At 40.3% G+C, this 18,056-nt stretch overlaps 1 protein-coding gene and 1 long non-coding RNA gene across 3 annotated transcripts in view; one reads left to right on the forward strand and one right to left on the reverse strand.

Moving 5' to 3' along the window:
- Nucleotides 1-15,919, forward strand: part of MICU2 (mitochondrial calcium uptake 2) — a 53,816-nt gene extending 37,897 nt beyond the window's left edge. For both annotated transcript variants that reach the window (XM_070800290.1, XM_070800291.1), the window contains 6 exons: nt 5,541-5,606; nt 6,980-7,077; nt 10,413-10,584; nt 13,137-13,245; nt 13,685-13,842; nt 15,309-15,919. In XM_070800290.1, the coding sequence (XP_070656391.1) occupies nt 5,541-5,606; nt 6,980-7,077; nt 10,413-10,584; nt 13,137-13,245; nt 13,685-13,842; nt 15,309-15,410 (705 nt within the window). In that variant the 3' untranslated portion in view covers nt 15,411-15,919. The remainder of the gene's footprint in view (nt 1-5,540; nt 5,607-6,979; nt 7,078-10,412; nt 10,585-13,136; nt 13,246-13,684; nt 13,843-15,308) is intronic.
- LOC139186213 (uncharacterized) lies at nt 10-15,309 on the reverse strand. The gene is made up of 2 exons (XR_011569760.1): nt 15,152-15,309; nt 10-458 (listed from the first exon to the last, which is right to left on the reverse strand). It is a non-coding gene; the product is annotated as an uncharacterized lncRNA (long non-coding RNA).
- Nucleotides 15,920-18,056: the final 2,137 nt, after the last annotated feature.

The following is an 18,056-nucleotide window of genomic DNA, read 5'->3' on the forward strand; positions in this document are numbered from 1 at the left end:
AAGCGCCTGCATTTTGTAGCATTTTATTTTTATGATTTCAGCAAATGATAATACAACAGAAAGGGCTTCATAGATAAGTAAAAAATTGTTGTTACATCCCACCAAAAAACAGAATAAGAAAAATAAAACCTTAAACCTTCATGAAGAATATGAGGGAAAATGAAAAAGCCACAATAGGTATAAATTGGTGCGAATTTTCTAGGGATCTGTGCAGGCTCGTAATTGAAAAGCTGAAAATATGCTTAAATTATGTTTCTCAATACATAACTCTGTAACATGGCCGCAGTAAATCTCACTCCACTCCAAGGAAGTTGGCAGTAACGTTCAGAAGTGCGTCAGTGCATGTAAACAGTAGGGAGAATGCTAGGCAGAGCTCGGTGTTCTTCATCTAGAGGAGCACTTTATGGAGAAAACACCTCAGCTCTTTCATCTGTGCTTTTCTTCCAGTCTCCAGTGTACTGGGAAGAGAGAGAACAAAGCTTGTTGAAATTATATATAAAAGTGGGAGTCTGTACTTAACTTACATTCAGTTAAGTAGCCAGTAGCACATGGGACTGTTAAACCCTTGAAATAATAACTGTGACTAAGAAACCTGAGTTTCTAAGTTTTAGTTCATCTAAAACTTACATTGAAAAACTGACATTCACTTCAGGTATTGGCAGATTCTCAAGTATGTTTGAAACAGCTTGAGTATGTGAATCTACTTTTTAATTTTTACCTTTATTTACTTTTTATTTGCTTTTATATGAAACCTAAATGCAGATCAAGTACAGGTACACCCTGGAGAAATTGTGGGTTTTGGAGAAATTGGATTGTGGGCCAGACCATCTCAGTAAAATAAAGCAAGTCACACAAATGTTTCAGTTTTTTAGGGAAGGTGGAAATTATACTGTGGTCTATTAAGTGTGGAATAGCATTATATCTCAAAAAAAAATGCACATGCCTTAATTTAAACATTTTATTGCTAATAAATGCTAACATCTGACAATGTTGCCACAAATCTTCAATTTGTAAAGAAACACAAAATCAACAAAGCACACTAAAACAAGGTGTGCCTGTCTTTCCTATGCATATATTACCTGAATGTCTTGTGTAAAATACACACTGGATTTTGAAGAAAAAAGAAAGGAATGTAAAGTACCTTGATTTTTATATGGAATACATGGTAAAGTCATAATTCTGAGAGATTAATTTCACCTGTTTTTCTTTGTATTTTTGCTGCACTTTAATGAAAATGAAACTAAAAACTGCAGATGATAAATTATCTTTTATATACAAGAATAATAACAATTTCAATCACTGGAAGAAAAGGTTCTAAAATGGATGTAGATAAGTAAAATTTGCACCAATTTATACCTATTGTGGTTTTTTCATTTTCCCTTATATTCTTCATGAAGGCTTAAGGTTTTATTTTTCTTTATTTTGGTGGGATGTAACAACAATTTTTTACTTACCTACTTATCTTTGGTTCTAAAATGGATGTTACTTACTTAAGTATCTGTTATGTTGGTATCTTTATTTTTTCAAATGATTCCCCAGGTTAATAGACTTTTTAAAGTAACTGAGCAGCTACTGACACTGGCTGCACGTGCGACTGAAACACGGAGCTGTTCACCTCGGCTTCACTCCCTGCCCACTCACACGTTCATGGCGTTCACTTTATTCACCTACTGTACACCCTCTCCCACATGGTTTCTAAAGACGTTAAATGTTTGTAAACCTAATTTTTACAGGATCCCAACTGATTTATCAGTGCATTTCCTGCTTAAGAGCTTTCTGGCTATATCCTTTGTTTCTAATCTTTGAGAGTTTCTTATACATAAAATCAGTTATTTTAGTAAATTTGCAAAGCCTGTGGATGGCTCTTATTACAGGGATTTCCTGAGGGATCCCGTCTGCACCTGTTTGAAGCATCCAGTTGCTTGTATCACCATATCTCATCTTGAGCACACTCACCTTGAAAGCTTTTCAAGTACTTTTTTTTTTAACATAATAGTTGAACACTCTAAATTTACAGAACCACTTTCTGAACACTACATTTTTTTCTTAGATGTTTGGGAAATTCTTAGCATTTCCATGAATTAAGAAAACAAGAAAAAGAATTATGTTAGAATACATCACTGATTTTTTTTTTTTTTTTCAGTTTATAAAGCTCAACCTTCTAAGCCCGTAAAAGGTTCTTTGTGCTGATCCCAGGAATAAAACACTAAACTTGATAACCCATGGAGCATGATAGTTTGTTGACTTAAACAGTGTAGAGGAGAAAAAAACTATGCTTACATTAATTATTTGAATAATTATTTCATTTCCATGATGATTGTATTAGGAAGCCTAGGTATATAGCATCTTCTGCTTGAAATTTTATTGAAAGAACCAACAACTCTTTCCAGGTCAAAAAAGTAGAGTTTAAAAGGCAGGATTTTGTGTGTTTGTTCCTTCTTCCAACTTATCTGAATGTTTCTCCAGTGAATTTTACTTGTTGCTCTTCCCACCATAAGTGCTAGAAAAGTAATGAAAATTACTTTAATACCCTAAAGATCAATATAACAGATTGACTTGGAACAGCAGATGGAAAGTGATAGATTTCTATGAAGTCTTGTGAAAATATCCCCAAATATAAAATTCTTAGTTTATGACTTCTGTGTGATGTGGTACACCCCTTTCTTATTACCATCCTGATCTCTTGGCTGTGTTGGTTGGTGTATTGTTCACATCTTCATCCCAAGAGTAAGTAAAATAGCCACTTTGTGTATAAGCCAGTATAGCCAGTATCCACTCTGTCAGATAGTAACAAACACCACCACCAATGATCAAAGCCGGTAATAGTAAAGCAATTTATTAGTCTTTTGCCTTGATAGATGGTGCATCTGCTTATTGGGATGAGTGCCAGGATTTTAGTGCAATTTCTTTAAACAATAGGTTGATGACAAGTCTGTTTACTAGTGTGAATTTCTCCTTAGGTGGTCCTCTGACTTCACATTTCTCCCACACTGGTGGGAAGGGCTGTGCTTTTAATGCAGTGAGGTTATCATTTTAGAATGCTACATATTCCTGCTCGAGATATTATTAAATGCAAAGACCTTCAGTAGAATTCACTCTTCTTAATTCTGGAATAGTGTTCTTACTCCAGAATTTAAATTCTCATGATCCATCCTGAAAGCAAAAATCAGTTAAATTGACCTATGTGTTACACTTTTCTTCATTTTCAGCCTGAAATTGAAAATATGGATCAGTATGAAGTTGGTCATTTTGGCTGTATTTTCTTAGACATTCAAAATGTATGTTTGAATGTGTCCTCCTGGCTTTTTTCACCACTAATGTTAAAAAAACGTACTCTTTTTTGGTCTAACAAAGCACCTCTGTTTCTACCAGAAACAGTTCTTCCTCTGCCTAGAGGGCCTTGCCCTACTCCTTTCATAGCTAGTTACTCAGAGCTCCACCCAGATGCCCTGTCCTCACAGAGAACTCTCCAGAAGAAGCCAGTCTTAATAGAAGCCCCTGCCCAGTATCTCCGAGTCCTGTTACCCTACTTCATTTTTCTGGTCACAGCACTTGACACTGTCTGAAATTCTCCTGTTTGTTCGTTCGCTTGTTGGTTACCTCTGGCCCATTAGAACTTAAGCTCAGTGAGAGCAGGGACACTCTCTGTCCATGACCACTGTGTTCCAGCACTTAGAACAGTCGTTTGAGCAGTACCTAGTCCTCTGCGGTCATGACCCACATCAAGAACAAATCCAATGACTCTCTCCTCTTGACTTTAAGATACTTCAGAGCTACAGTGACACCGACACTATGACATTGCCCAAAGGAAGGACAGTTTGACAGTGGAGCGTAGAGTCCACACTTATATGATCACTTGATTTTCAGTAAAGACACCAGATCAGTTAATGGGAAAAGCAAAGTCTTTTCAACAGATGACAGAAGAACAAATGGATAGGATATATACGTGGAAAACATTAGCCACAACCCCTCCCTCACACCATACACAAAAATATATTTGAGATACACATGTAAACTGAAACCAGAAGCTTCTGGGAAAGCTCATAAGAGAGTATCTTCAGGATGGATAGGGCAAGGGGTGGGTGGGGCAGGGAGTGGGTAGGAGAAGTGCAGCTGGACCAGGAATGGCTGGATGCAGCTAACTGTGGAGGCTGCGTAATGCATGTATGTTGGGTTGTTACAGGAGTCTCTGCTGTGTCTGAAATTCTCCATGAAAAAGTGAAAGTTGTTCTGTTGTGTCTGACTCTTTGTGACCCCATAGACTATACAGTCCATGGGATTCTCCAGGCCAGAATACTGGAGTGGGTAGCCTTTCCCTTCTCCAGGGGATGTTCCCAACTCAGGGATCGAACCCAGGTCTCCCACATTGCAGAATTCTTTACCAGCTGAGCCACAAAGGAAGCCCAAGAATACTGGAATGGGTAGCCTATCCCTTCTCCAAGGGATCTTCCCAACCCAGAAATCGAACTGGGGTCTCCTGCCTTGTAGATGGATTCTTTACCAACTGAGCTATCAGGAAAGCCATAATAAAAACCTTAGGAGGTGTGGGAAACAAAGCAAGAAATGTTTGGGTATTGAACTTGGCAGTATGTTAGTTGTCAATTTAAAAATAAAGGATAAAACAAAAGTTTTTCAGCTTTATTCCCTGAAATAAGTGGGGTTGGGGGGGAATAAAGGGGAGAATAATAATAAATAAGGGGAGAATGTTGAAAAGTTTGAGGGCTTTAGAGAACTAGAGATACACCATATGCCTAAAACAAATCTCATAGAAGCAGCTGCATTTGAAATAATTTGTAATTTAGTGGCAGTATTTTTCAATACTAACAAAGAAATAGCCTAGGAAAAAATGGGCAAAGGTTTGTCACCTAATGGAATTGGATCCATAGTATGAGATTTTGTCTACATTTAATTTAAAAAAAAAAAATTTTTTTTTTTTAAATTTGCTTTCCATGTGAGGATTGGTACAAATGATTCTGAAAGGTAGGTAGGTTTTTTTAAAATGTATTCGGTATGAAGGTACTATTGATAGTTTCATAATTAGTAGAAAGATGTAGGCCTTTAAATTGTTTTAATGCTTTATAAATGCATTAAGAGACAATGGAAGAACATTTATAGGATATGAATATCTGGGTACTTAAAATGTGTCCATGAGGCATCAGAGATAGAAAAAGAAGAGAGGAGATAGAGAAAAGATAGAGGAGATAGGAAGAGAAGAGAATAAAAATTCTCATGGAGATGAGGATAATCATGATGTTTTTATACCTTAATGTGACGCTTTTAGACTGTATTAAGTGAGCCAGCTTTCTTAGGAGAAAAGATGACCCAAATTGGAATAAATGTAATAATACTTGCATATCCATTTTCATTTTTGATTCTTGTGTGATCTAAGGGGAAAAAACTATTAGTCATAAGGCAAAAATAATTTATTATTTAACAAATAACTAGTATACATTTTATAATAGAAACTTAGCATTTGTCTTTTAGGTTGCTTTTAAAAATCCAGTAGACCTGCACCTGAATTCTTGTTTGCCCTCTTCTAGCTGCAGAAGATCATAAGTAAACAGGATGACTTGAAGACAGCAATAACGGATGAAACGGAATGCCAGGTATTTGCAAATAAATTGAGTATTTCCAAGCAGATGTTGTTAAGAGTAGCTTCTCCATCCCATTTTTTCAAATAAGTATTCCCAGATAGTTGTGAAAATTACCAGTAACTTAATTTTTCTATTTTAAATAGATTTGCCATATTCACATGATCCAGAGCTCAGAAGATTCACCCAGACTATGTGTACAGGGCAGAACCCTCCTCCAGTGACCCTGGTCTATGTCCCCGCTTCAGGCTCTTCTCAGCACCTGCTGCCACTTCCCCTGGGCCAACCCTGGGAGCCAAGGGCACCTAGCAGCCTGCATCGTGTGGTCTCTGCCATGGGGACAGCGCACCCTGGGCTGGAAGACAGGCCCAGCGCTTGCCTGGCTGACTGACTCTCTGCCTGGCGGAGCATTGGTGAACTTGTCCTTGTGCCCACCCTGTCTGAACCCAGTTACCTTTCTGGCTCTGAGCTGCAGGTGTAGGGTTGTGACCCCTGTCCTGCAGTGCTCGCTAGAGGACACAGTGCACTTGCTCTCCTGGGTTCCCATTTAAGGCCCTGGACCACAGCCCCGTCCACCCTCCAAGCACATTTTTCTCTCTGGGTCCCGACTATCCCTCAGCTGAATGGTGCCCGAATATGTGAAGTCGCGGGAGCTGGCCCATCCTCTGCCCCAGCCCCCATGCCAGCTGCCTGCCCCTCTACAGCCCAGGTTCTCATGAGTTCTCCCACTCCCACACAATAGTCACCTGCCTGCCACTGATTCTGGGCGGTGGGGACAGGATTGGGGAACACCTGTATCCAGCCTGTCTTTCTCTAGCTGTTCTTTTTCAGATGATTTGGTTTACATGTGTACCCCCTTTGTTGTTTAGTTGCTGCTGATCATCTTTTTAGCTGTTCTGATTTTGTTTGTTTGTTTGATTGATATTGTGAAGGAGGAAGTCTCTGAACCTGCTTCTCACTGTCTTGAATGGACTCCTCACCTGGGGACCTTGTAATTAGGAAAAGCTAGTGTTTTTCAGATTTCTAGCATCCTGCAAAAGGTTCCAGACTTCCCTGCTTTAATTCTCTCAGTCCTGCTTCATTAGAAAGTGCCCAGGGGGCACGTTTTGAAATAACTAATCTTCTGCTGTAAGCTCTCTTGTTGGCCTGATCCAGAGTTTGTTCTCTGCAGAGATCTCCTGAGTCCTCTCAGTGTTTAGCCATGGGTGTTCTCCTCCTCTTGAGCACAGGTGTAGAGTGATGGACAGAAGGGTTGCATCTATTTTATGCACTTTGTTGTTGTTACAGAAATCTTTTGTAGGTATTGTCCTAGAAATTGTCCAGGCTCCAGGATCCATTTCTGTTCTTGGTTATAATTTACTTCAAATTATTCTATCATTTTTTTATAGGAACAAACGGTACAAGAACCTGAAATTAACACAACACTTCAGATACGTTTCTTTGGAAAAAGAGGAGAAAGAAAACTTCATTATAAAGAATTTCGAAGGTAAATGCAAATATTTAGGGGAATTTTATAGCTAAGAAGTAAAGAAACAACTGAATACATGTATTTATGTCCCAGAACTGCATACCATAAGACCAGATACTATGTATGGGTCTCTATAGTATCTCTGAGAGCAGAACCTATGAAGTGTAAACTAAAGTTACTATGTTCAAAATACATCAGTTAACCAGATAGAAATGGTTTGTGCAGGGAGAGACCAAGGGACAGAGAACAGCAAGGAAGGACACAGAGGCGTGAGAACATGTGCTTTGTGCAGGAATCAGAGAGGCTGGGTCTGGTAGAAATAAAAGGGAAGGATGGAGGTGAGGGCGGAGGCCCTGTGTCCTGAGGCTTGAGTTACACCCATGAGGGAGGCCCTGAAGGGGGCTGTGGAAGGTGCTGGTCAGATGGGCTTACTCTGGCAGGACAGGGGTAACAGCAAAGGAGGGATCCTGTGAGAGACAAGACGCAGTTAGGAGATAAAATCATTGGGCTTGGTGATTGTTTAAAGGGAATAATTTCACTTAGAATTCTTTAAACTTTTGTTTTTTGCAGGAGAAAAATATTTTATTTCTCTTTTTTTCTGTTTTATAACAGCGAAAGATGACATGGCATCATTAAGCTAGACTAGGCAAACAAGAAACCAACAAAACTCCTTCAAATTGAGGAGTAAATGAAAATAATCATAGCTAATACATATAAACGTGTATTATATCTAATACAAACGTATGTAGTATGTAAATTCCTGAGCCACAGAGAAATCACATTATTTTTTACTTTTTTTTTTTTAATAAATCTGAAGTATTTAATAAACTTTCTTTTTTTTTTTGAGAACCAGGAAATGTGGTTTTATTTTTTTATTTTGTTTTAATTTAAATTTATTTATTTTCTTTAAACTTTTTGAATTAGAGTTTCTGTAAGTAGTGGGCCCTGTGAAATGTGTTATACCATTATGCAGTTTTTAAAAAAGATGCAGTAAACAGAGAATGCTTTAAATGCACTTTTACAGGAACTTGTCTGTTAGATGGAGTAGGGTACCCTAAAGTTAAAATTATGGGTGTACTGAGTTAGAATTCAATAATCTTTAAAATTTAAGCCTTTAAAATTTTTCATAAGTTGTAAAGTAACAGAAAATAGCTCCCATATATTGTATGTTTTATATATATGCATGTATAATATATTATAAACACATAATTTTTTAACTGCCCAAATTAATCCTAGAAATTCCACAAGAAGCTCTTCATGTGAGTGTGGAGATTTTAGTTTGGTTTCTATAGGACTGTGATGTTTCTATAGAACATCTTCCTTAGAAAGATGTTGCCTTTTCTGCCCTTTGTCTCAGCCTCCTCCTTACAGCCTATCTGATAAAGGATCAGATCAGATCAGATCAGTCGCTTACTCGTGTCCGACTCTTTGCGACCCCATGAATCACAGCATGCCAGGTCTCCCTGTCCATCACCAACTCCCGGAGCCCACCCAGACTCACGTCCATCGAGTCAATGATGCCATCCAGCCATCTCATCCTCTGTCGTCCCCTTCTCCTCTTGCCCCCAATCCCTCCCAGCATCAGAGTCTTTTCCAATGAATCAACTCTTGGCATGAGGTGGCCAAAGTACTGGAGTTTCAGCTTTAGCATCATTCCTTCCAAAGAAATCCCAGGGCTGATCTCCTTCAGAATGGACTGGTTGGCTCTCCTTGCAGTCCAAGGGACTCTCAAGAGTCTTCTCCAACACCACAGTTCAAAAGCATCAATTCTTCAGCACTCAGCCTTCTTCACAGTCCAACTCTCACATCCATACATGACCACAGGAAAAACCATAGCCTTGACTAGACAGACCTTTGTTGGCAAAGTAATGTCTCTGCTTTTGAATATGCTATCTAGGTTGGTCATAACTTTCCTTCCAAGGAGGAAGCATCTTTTAATTTCATGGCTGCAGTCACCAACTGCAGTCAGTGATTTTGGAGCCCAGAAAAATAAAGTCTGACACTGTTTCCACTGTTTCCCCATCTATTTCCCATGAAGTGATGGGACCGGATGCCATGATCTTCATTTTCTGAATGTTGAGCTTTAAGCCAACTTTTTCACTCTCCACTTTCACCTTCATCAAGAGGCTTTTTGGTTTCTCTTCACTTTCTGCCATAAGGGTGGTGTCATCTGCATATCTGAGGTTATTGATATTTCTCCCAGCAATCTTGATTCCAGCTTGTGTTTCTTCCAGTCCAACGTTTCTCATGATGTACTCTGCATATAAGTTAAATAAACAGGGTGACAATATACAGCCTTGACGTACTCCTTTTCCTATTTGGAACCAGTCTCTTGTTCCATGTCCAGTTCTAACTGTGGCTTCCTGACCTGCATACAGATTTCTCAAGAGGCAGATCAGGTGGTCTGGTATTCCCATCTCTTTCGGAATTTTCCACAGTTTCTTGTGATCCACACAGTCAAAGGCTTTGGCATAGTCAAGAAAGTAGAAATAGATGCTTTTCTGGAACTCTCTTGCTTTTTCCATGATCCAGCGGATGTTGGCAATTTGATCTCTGGTTCCTCTGCCTTTTCTAAAACCAGCTTGAACATCAGGAAGTTCACAGTTCACATATTGCTGAAGCCTGGCTTGGAGAATTTTGAGCATTACTTTACTAGCATGTGAGATGAGTGCAACTGTGCGGTAGTTTGCGCATTCTTTGGCATTGCCTTTCTTTGGGATTGGAATGAAAACTGACCTTTTCCAGTCCTGTGGTCACTGCTGAGTTTTCCAAATGTGCTGGCATATTGAGTGCAGCACTTTCACCGCATCGTCTTTCAGGATTTGGAATAGCTCAACTGGAATTCCATCGCCTCCACTAGCTTTGTTCGTAGTGATGCTTTCTAAGGCCCACTTGACTGAAGATTCCAAGATGTCTGGCTCTAGGTCAGTGATCACACCATCGTGATTATTTGGGTCGTGAAGATCTTTTTTGTAGATCTTCATGAAGATGAAGGATACTATTTCATAAAGACATAGAGCTTGTGTGTCTCCAGGAAAGACAAGGAAGGTGATACCAAGAGACACTGTTGTGGTACCTAATTATGGTATTAGTGTAGATATTAGTATTCTCATTTAAAGAAACAGTATTGTATTTTGAAAAAGTATCTGTGATTTAGACAAACCTGGGTTCCAACACTGAATCTGACAGTTTGCTAAGTGTGATCTGGTGGACAAATGGTTGGAGACCTGCAGTATATTGAAACTCGTGGGATACTGCTCAGGGTGCCCATGCTCCTGAGTGGGCACACGCTTAGTTACAGCACTAAGGTGAAGCCACAAGTCCTGACGTCCATCTCGTATTCCAACATTTAGGTTTATGGAAAACTTACAGGCGGAAGTCCAAGAAATGGAGTTCCTTCAGTTCTCAAAAGGTTTGAGTTTCATGAGAAAAGAAGACTTTGCAGAGTGGCTCCTTTTTTTCACTAACACTGAAAATAAAGATGTTTATTGGAAAAATGTGAGAGAGAAGCTGTCAGCAGGAGAGGTTGGTGTGCCTTTTTATAATGCTTCTGATGAAGATGAAATGATAAGTTAGACATTGATAGAATTCAGTAAAGTAGCTTCCAAATTAATCAAGACTGAGCAACTCTCTGTTATGTAATTATATGATGCATGAAATGATGATTGCCAAACTGCTAGTAATGATTAATGAACAGTGGTAAGATTTCAAGTGATTTTTTTTTAATATTTATTTTTATTTATTTATTTGGCTGTGCCAGGTCTTAGTTGCCACACGTGGAATCTTTAGTTGCGGCATGTGGAACTTAGTTCCCAGACCAGGGATCAATCCCAGGCCCAGAACATGGAATCTTAGCTACGGGATTATCAGGGGACCCTCAAGTGATTTTTTTTTTTAACTTTATTGTGCCAAAAAAATTTTTTTTGACATGGGGATGTGTTTTTATATAATTTTTTTAAAGCTATCTCTGTGATGAGGGAAAATATAATGAAATACAATGAAGGTTTCATTTATAATTACAATAGAGATACATAACAATTAGAAATATATTTAATAAGAAATATATAGAAAAACCTTTAAACCTTGGTTAGAAGAAATAACTCATCTAACAGTAGAGACATCCCCTGCTTTTGAACAGAACCTCTTAGTATTACAAACATGGCAGTTGTCCCTTGAATAACCCCTAAGTATAGTGTCATGTCAGTCTGCACGGCCTTGGTTTGCTGCACCAAAACATCAGCCCTGGACACCCCATGGCCGACACAGAACAGCAACCTTCTCAGTCATGCTGCTCGTCCGTGGTGGGCCGGGGGTAGAACTGCCCACATCTTTGCTTGGGGACCAGACTCTCCAAGGCTCTGCCCCCAAGGAGCACCACCATCTGCCAGAAACCATCCAGAAAAGAAAGGAGTGAACCACGTTCCAGCAAACAAATGTTTAGGCCTGGAGATGTCACACTGAGCTACTGCTCGACTGATGGCCTGAAGGCCCTAGCTAACTGAAGGGAGGCAGAGCTGTGTGGTCCTGAGTGCACAGGGCTCAGGGGTGTACCAGGTACCATGACCACCAACTGACATCCATAAAACAGTCTCGAATTCTTGGGAGGGAGCCAGACAAGCCACAAGTCTGTGTGACACTGCTGAGGGGGCTAAAGGACAGGGAAACCTCTGCACCTTCCCTATACTTTTGCTGTGAACCCAAAACTGCTCTAAAAAAAAATTAAGTCTTTTTAAAAAGAAAGCTGAGATATTAAAATACAGCACCAAACATCAGAACTAAAACAGTGTGACTGACAATGAATTTGACAAATAAGTTGAACAGAAAATAAAGTCAGAGATAGATACAAATACAGAAATTTAGTATGTGTAAACTCAGATTATAAATTGGTTGCATAAAAAAACTGTGAATTAAATGGAACTGGGGTAATTCACTGGGCATCTGAGGGAGAAATGAAGGTGACCTCTGCCTCCCTCATGACTCAGAAATAAACTTGAGGTGGATCAAAGAACTAAAGTTAAAGAGAAAACTGAATAAGTATGGAAGAAAACTTGGAAACAATCTCTGAGAGTGGGTATACATACTAAGTAAAACCCAAAAGCCTTATTTTGAAATTGATTAAATTACTGCATAAAATACAGAAATCTGTTGCCTTCCTCACTCCCCCTAAATTATCAAAATCAAAAGGAAAAATTAACAAAATGGAGGAATTAGTGGCATCACAAGTAATAGACCAATTTCTTTAATTTATATGATGAGATCTTTAAAAATCAAGACCCTGGAAGGGTCTGACATTCTACCGTATTTAATGTAGAAAATGGGATCTCAGATACCTGTGTGTTAATTACTAATGGAGATTTTGTCTCTGCAAGTTAGCCTGTGTCACTTTCTGGGTGCCAACAGAAGACCCAAACCTGCCAGGTCAGAGCCAGAAAAGGTTATTGTCTAGTCTGAAGGCCGCCCAGGCACCACATCTGTCCCCCAGGGCCCATGAGGTGGGTTTGCGCCACAGCTGAGGAGCCCAAATCCTTCATGAAGGATAGTAGGTGCGGTCGCCCCTGCTCTGAAGGAGACAACTGTGTCTGCTCCAGGCTGTTCACTGTGCAGATATCCTGGAAAGACCCTGGAGTAGAATAGTGGCTGGGCCTCTGTCTACGAGATGTGAGAAGCTCAGAAGACCCACTGAGAATTGCCCCCCAGCATCAGGTCACCTGGCAGCCCTTCAGACACCGGAGCAGAGACAGCAGGGACACGAGAAATCCACAAGTGCCCGATGAACATAGATGTGCAGAGGGTTTAATTCACTCAGGACCTTTGAGGGGAGATAGTGGGCCTGTGACACACGCCCCCAGCCTTGCAGTGTTCAGTCTGCACTGGCACATCCAGGGCCCTGCACTTAATCTGAGGGTTCCTCCTAATCTCTAAAATCCACACATTTGTGCTCAGTTGGGTCCATCCCAGACTTTGATAGACTACATTCATAGACTTCATGATAGAAAAGAGGACTCACAGTTATTGTCATAACATTGTTGAATAAGTTTACAAAGTTGTAATAAAAACTCACTTTGTTGTTCTTTTAGAACATTAGTTTGGAAGAGTTCAAGTCATTTTGTCATTTTGCAACCCACTTGGAAGACTTCGCTATTGCCATGCAGATGTTTAGTTTAGCTCATCGTCCTGTCAGACTAGGTAAGTTATGTGAGTCACTTAATTTTTACTGTCTATGAATACTGTCACCCTGTTCTTTAACTGATTGATACCAGTCCAGGGACCACTTACCAGAAGAACAATTGATTGGCCTTTCAGTTAATTCAGTGTGGTTATTCTAGATTTACAACCATTTGCCAAACAATTTATTAACAATTAATTTTGCTTTTGCTTTCTTATTTTTCTCCCTGAGAAGGAGAAGGAAATATTTAAATGTATATTCAAAACACTGATTAGATTAAAATAGCCTGCTGATGTTTCTCAGCCAGATTTATTATTTGAACACATTCATGATGAGTATTTGTGTTGTTTTACTTCCCAAATGATAAATAAATAGAGTTGTTTTTACTTCTCAAATAATAAAAATTTAAACTTAGACTATTTTATGTGGTTGATGAGTTTTTATGTTTTCTCCCTTCAGCGGAGTTCAAGAGAGCAGTCAAAGTAGCAACAGGACAGGAGCTGTCCAACAATATTCTGGACACCGTCTTCAAGATCTTCGATTTAGATGGTGATGAGTGTCTGAGTCATGAAGAGTTTCTTGGGGTGTTAAAAAACAGGATGCATCGAGGTTTATGGGTAACAGATTTTGAGTCTTTAAATGCATGTTTATATGTAGTTAAATGAATGGAACTAAACCGAGAATTTGATTTAATGTATAGTCTTAAATGGAGTTTTCAACATTTTTAAAGAGATTGTAAGCAGTAATTACAACAAAAGTATCTCCTACAGATGGGACCACCATTTTTGTTTTCTTTTTTAAAAAAATCTGAATCAGGAACCACAATCCAAATTTTAATTTGGATGTTGTAGTTAGATACCAAGACCCAAGCTCTAGCCCTATCATGTATTAACTACCAGATCTTGAAAAGCTACATAATTTTTCTGACCCTCAGATTCCTCATCTGTACAACAAGGAACCAATACAATCTACTGGAGAGAATTATTATGATACTTAATGTAGTGACTGAAACACTTGAAGTAAATGTTCACTATTAACAAGATTCACTCACATTCACATATTAGTCTATAACTGAGGGACAGATCAAACTTAGAATTTTGTTTAGATTTGAATCTGTTAGAAACACTCATGAAAGCAAGTTGAAACATCGGCAAGCTGAAGACAAGGGTCCAGGGGGTAAGTAGGAATTTAGTCCAGAGGAGGCAGGAGTGAGAACAGGAGAGACCGTGGTGAGCTCACATCAACAGTGCTGTTCGTTTACAACTGAGAAGAGAATATTGATCTTCCTGCTACAAACATTATTTATAGAAAATGAACAGATATTATTTCTACTAGTGATTTACAGGCAGCACCTCATAGTTAATAATCATACTTGTAGAAATTAAACCAGCCTTTCCAATTAGCTTGTAACATACCCCACGGCCTCTTTGCCATTTCTCAAAAACATACTGAAGAGAAGAGATTCAAGTCAGTGAGCAGAAAAGGCCATAAATATAATCTGAAACCACCTGCCGCTTCCAGTGGTGGGTTTCCAGCAGTGCTGCGCTCTGTGGGCACAAGGAGCCAAGTATTTTCTAACCTTTGCTTTCTCATTTAACTGAGATAAATAGTAAACACAAAGTACTTGTGTGAGTTATTTCTTCCTAAGGCTTCTCATCAAGTATATGGTGACCTCAGTTTCTTTCTTTTTTAATTTTAGCCAAGGTTAAGTCAAAGTCTAGGTTTATCGTTTTTATTCCACGTAGCTAAGTGAAGTTCACCAAAAAAACAGAAACATTATAAAGTATGGTGAAAAGAACACATTATGAAATAATTTCATTGTAAAACCAACATATGAAAGTCACCACAGTCTTTGTTCCCTTCTTGGGGAGGAAACTCCATTCTGTGGTTCCCCTGAGGCCACCCTTGCCTCACTTCATGTCTCACCTTTTCCCTTTGGTTTTCACCTGTGCTGCAGGCACTTTCTGTGTCATCACTTCCAGGCCTTTCTGGAGGTGGCTGGGGAACAGGCACCACAAGTACATGGAGACGACAGGGCAGAAGGTTGCAGACACTGACCCCGAGTTTTCATTTTGGTTGACAGGTGCCACAGCATCTTGGCATACAAGAATACTGGAAATGTGTGAAGAAAGAAAGCATTAAAGGAGTGAAAGAAGTCTGGAAACAAGCAGGAAAAGATCTTTAATAGAAAAAAGAGTGTGGGAATTCTGTTGCTCTGAGCAATCAGAATCGGGCATTTCTTAGAATGCTAGATGTTTATCCTTCTAAGTCTTCATTGATTTCGTTTGTAATATAAAGATGCCTTGTATTGCTTTCTGATCCAGTCATTTCTTAGTAAACTTTCATTGCAGAACTTCCTAAAAAGAAAAAAGTATTCTTTAACGAAAAGAGATGTTGGCATCTGTCAGAAGGCCTAGGATTAAAGGCTTTGACTTTGGTAAGATGGACAACCTGGTCATGCAGTGTCTGACCTGACTCGAGGTCAGATCAACCTGCGAGCCCCAAAGCTCCTGGAGGTAGATTAAGTGACAGCATTTCAGGTTTCCTACCTGTCCCTTATGTCTCACAGACTTCTTGTATATTTTATTTCAAATGAGCTGTAAATTAGTTGTCTTCAAAGTAATATGTAAATTTCAGTATTCCACCTGGAAACTATGAAGTATTTATAAACATAAAAAAAATTACTGAGGTGCATTTTATGTTGTTGATTGGTTGGTCAGTCACTAAGTCATGTCTGACTCTTTGCGACCCCATGGACTGTAGCCCACCAGGCTCCTCTGTCCATGGGATTCTCCAGGCAGGAATACTGGGGTGGGCTGCTATTTCCTTCTTCAGGGGATCTTCCCAACCCAGGGATCAAGGCTGTGTCTCTTAGGTCTCCTGCATTGGCAGGAGGGTTCTTTACCACTCGCCCCACCTGAGAAGCCGCATTTTGTTTTATATGTGTTGTTTAAAACAATGTTTGTTTTTTTTTTAATGTAAGTACTTTTAAATGTAAATACTCCTAAGCCAAAGGTATTTCCCACTGAATTGTAATGGTTATGTGGATTTTTAAAGAAATTTTCCAGCTCTTCCCTGAGGAGGTACACAGCAAACAGCAAAGTCAGGGTTTGACGTGAAGAGGAGACAGGAGACAAGGCAACCCAGGGTAGACGAGGGGTCAGCTGTGTGTGTAAGGGAAACCTCTCATCCTCAGAAGGTGGAGCAGACCGACACCAGTCCATCCCCCTGCCTACAGAACGTCATCGGTCCAGATGAGCTGCAGGGAGAACTCCCCAGCTTCTTTAAATTAAAAGCACTGCAGCGCGGATGCTCCACAAGATGGCACTCTCACTTTTCCAAAATACTTTATCTTCCTCACGCACCAAGCATGATCTTTAACAGAAAAACCAACAGGAATACTCAGAAAATCACAGAACATTTCAAAAATGACTGACTTGTTGAAGGAGCAAGGTAGGAGGCTCTGTGCGGACATACCTTAGTTAAACATTTAGCAGCTCCTAGGGAAATGGAGAAGGCAATGGCACCCCACTCCAGTACTCTTGCCTGGAAAATCCCATGGGCGGAGGAGTCTGGTAGGCTGCAGTCCATGGGGTTGCTAAGAGTCGGACACGACTGAGCGACTTCAATTTCACTTTTCACTTTCATGCATTGGAGAAGGAAATGGCAACCCACTCCAGTGTTCTTGCCTGGAGAATCCCAAGGATGGCAGTGCCTGGTGGGCTGCCGTGTATGGGGTCACACAGAGACTGACACGACTGAAGCGACTTAGCAGTAGCAGCAGCAGCAGGGAAATGAACACAGGTGCTACCATGGTAACCATTCACTTGCAGTCTGTGGTTGTGTCCAGTGTTGAAGGAAGTTAATTTGCAGAATCTCCAGGTAACATGTAGTTGGGTGGGTTATGTCCTCAGCAGCATCAGGACCAAACCTCGGCCAAGCTTGTGCTGTCCCACACCCTCTCCCAGGCACTGGTCCTCCTGTGGGCGAGCTTTCTTTCCAAGAGGATGAAATGGGAGCAGGTACTTTGCTTATGTTGTTTATGAAGTCCGGATTTACATATATTTAGACATTCAGTCTTGGCAGAAATGGTGTTCATAAATAACTCCTTTATGGTTTATAGAATATCATATAAGCTCTCCCCAATGACAACATTTTTCAATCCAGACAGAATTGAAGGAATTTTCATTGCAGCATCAATCATTTCAAATCATGCAAATCTGGAAGTAGCTTGAACATGCCACACCATGGAAGTGGATAAATCAGTTGTGCTCGATTGCACCATGGAGTTCAACAGCGCTTACCATCATGAATGCACCCGATTAAGTTTGGTGATTTTGCTAGTTGCTAAGCTGTTGTCTCTGTTCCAACTCCCCACCACACACACACTGCACACACACACACACACACACACACAATTTTGCTAGTTGCTAAGCTGTTATCTCTGTTCCAGTTCCCCACCACACACACACTGCACACACACACACACAATTTTGCTAGTTGCTATTATCTCTGTTCCAATTCCCCACTACACACACACACACAGGACAGGCCCTGCTCCATTTGCTGCTATCCTGCCAGTGTCCCCAGACCCCAGCCCAGCAGCGTGGCAGCCGTCGGTCCCAATCTTGTGCTGTTCTGGCTGTTGTGAACATTCTCGTGCTCCCAGAACAAACTCCTTGAGTCCTGCAGAGCCAGCACTGCTGGCCAGTGCCCCTCCCTGGGCAGCCCAGGCCTTTCCTTCAAGCTTCTGCACCCTAACACCCTGCCCCTCTTCTCTGTGTGCCCCTGCCTCAGGGAGGGAGCTCTTCCTGCAAGTGCTTGCTCTGTG

This window comes from Bos indicus, chromosome 12, assembly GCF_029378745.1.
Source record: "Bos indicus isolate NIAB-ARS_2022 breed Sahiwal x Tharparkar chromosome 12, NIAB-ARS_B.indTharparkar_mat_pri_1.0, whole genome shotgun sequence".
In the NCBI taxonomy this organism is placed as follows: domain Eukaryota; kingdom Metazoa; phylum Chordata; class Mammalia; order Artiodactyla; family Bovidae; genus Bos; species Bos indicus.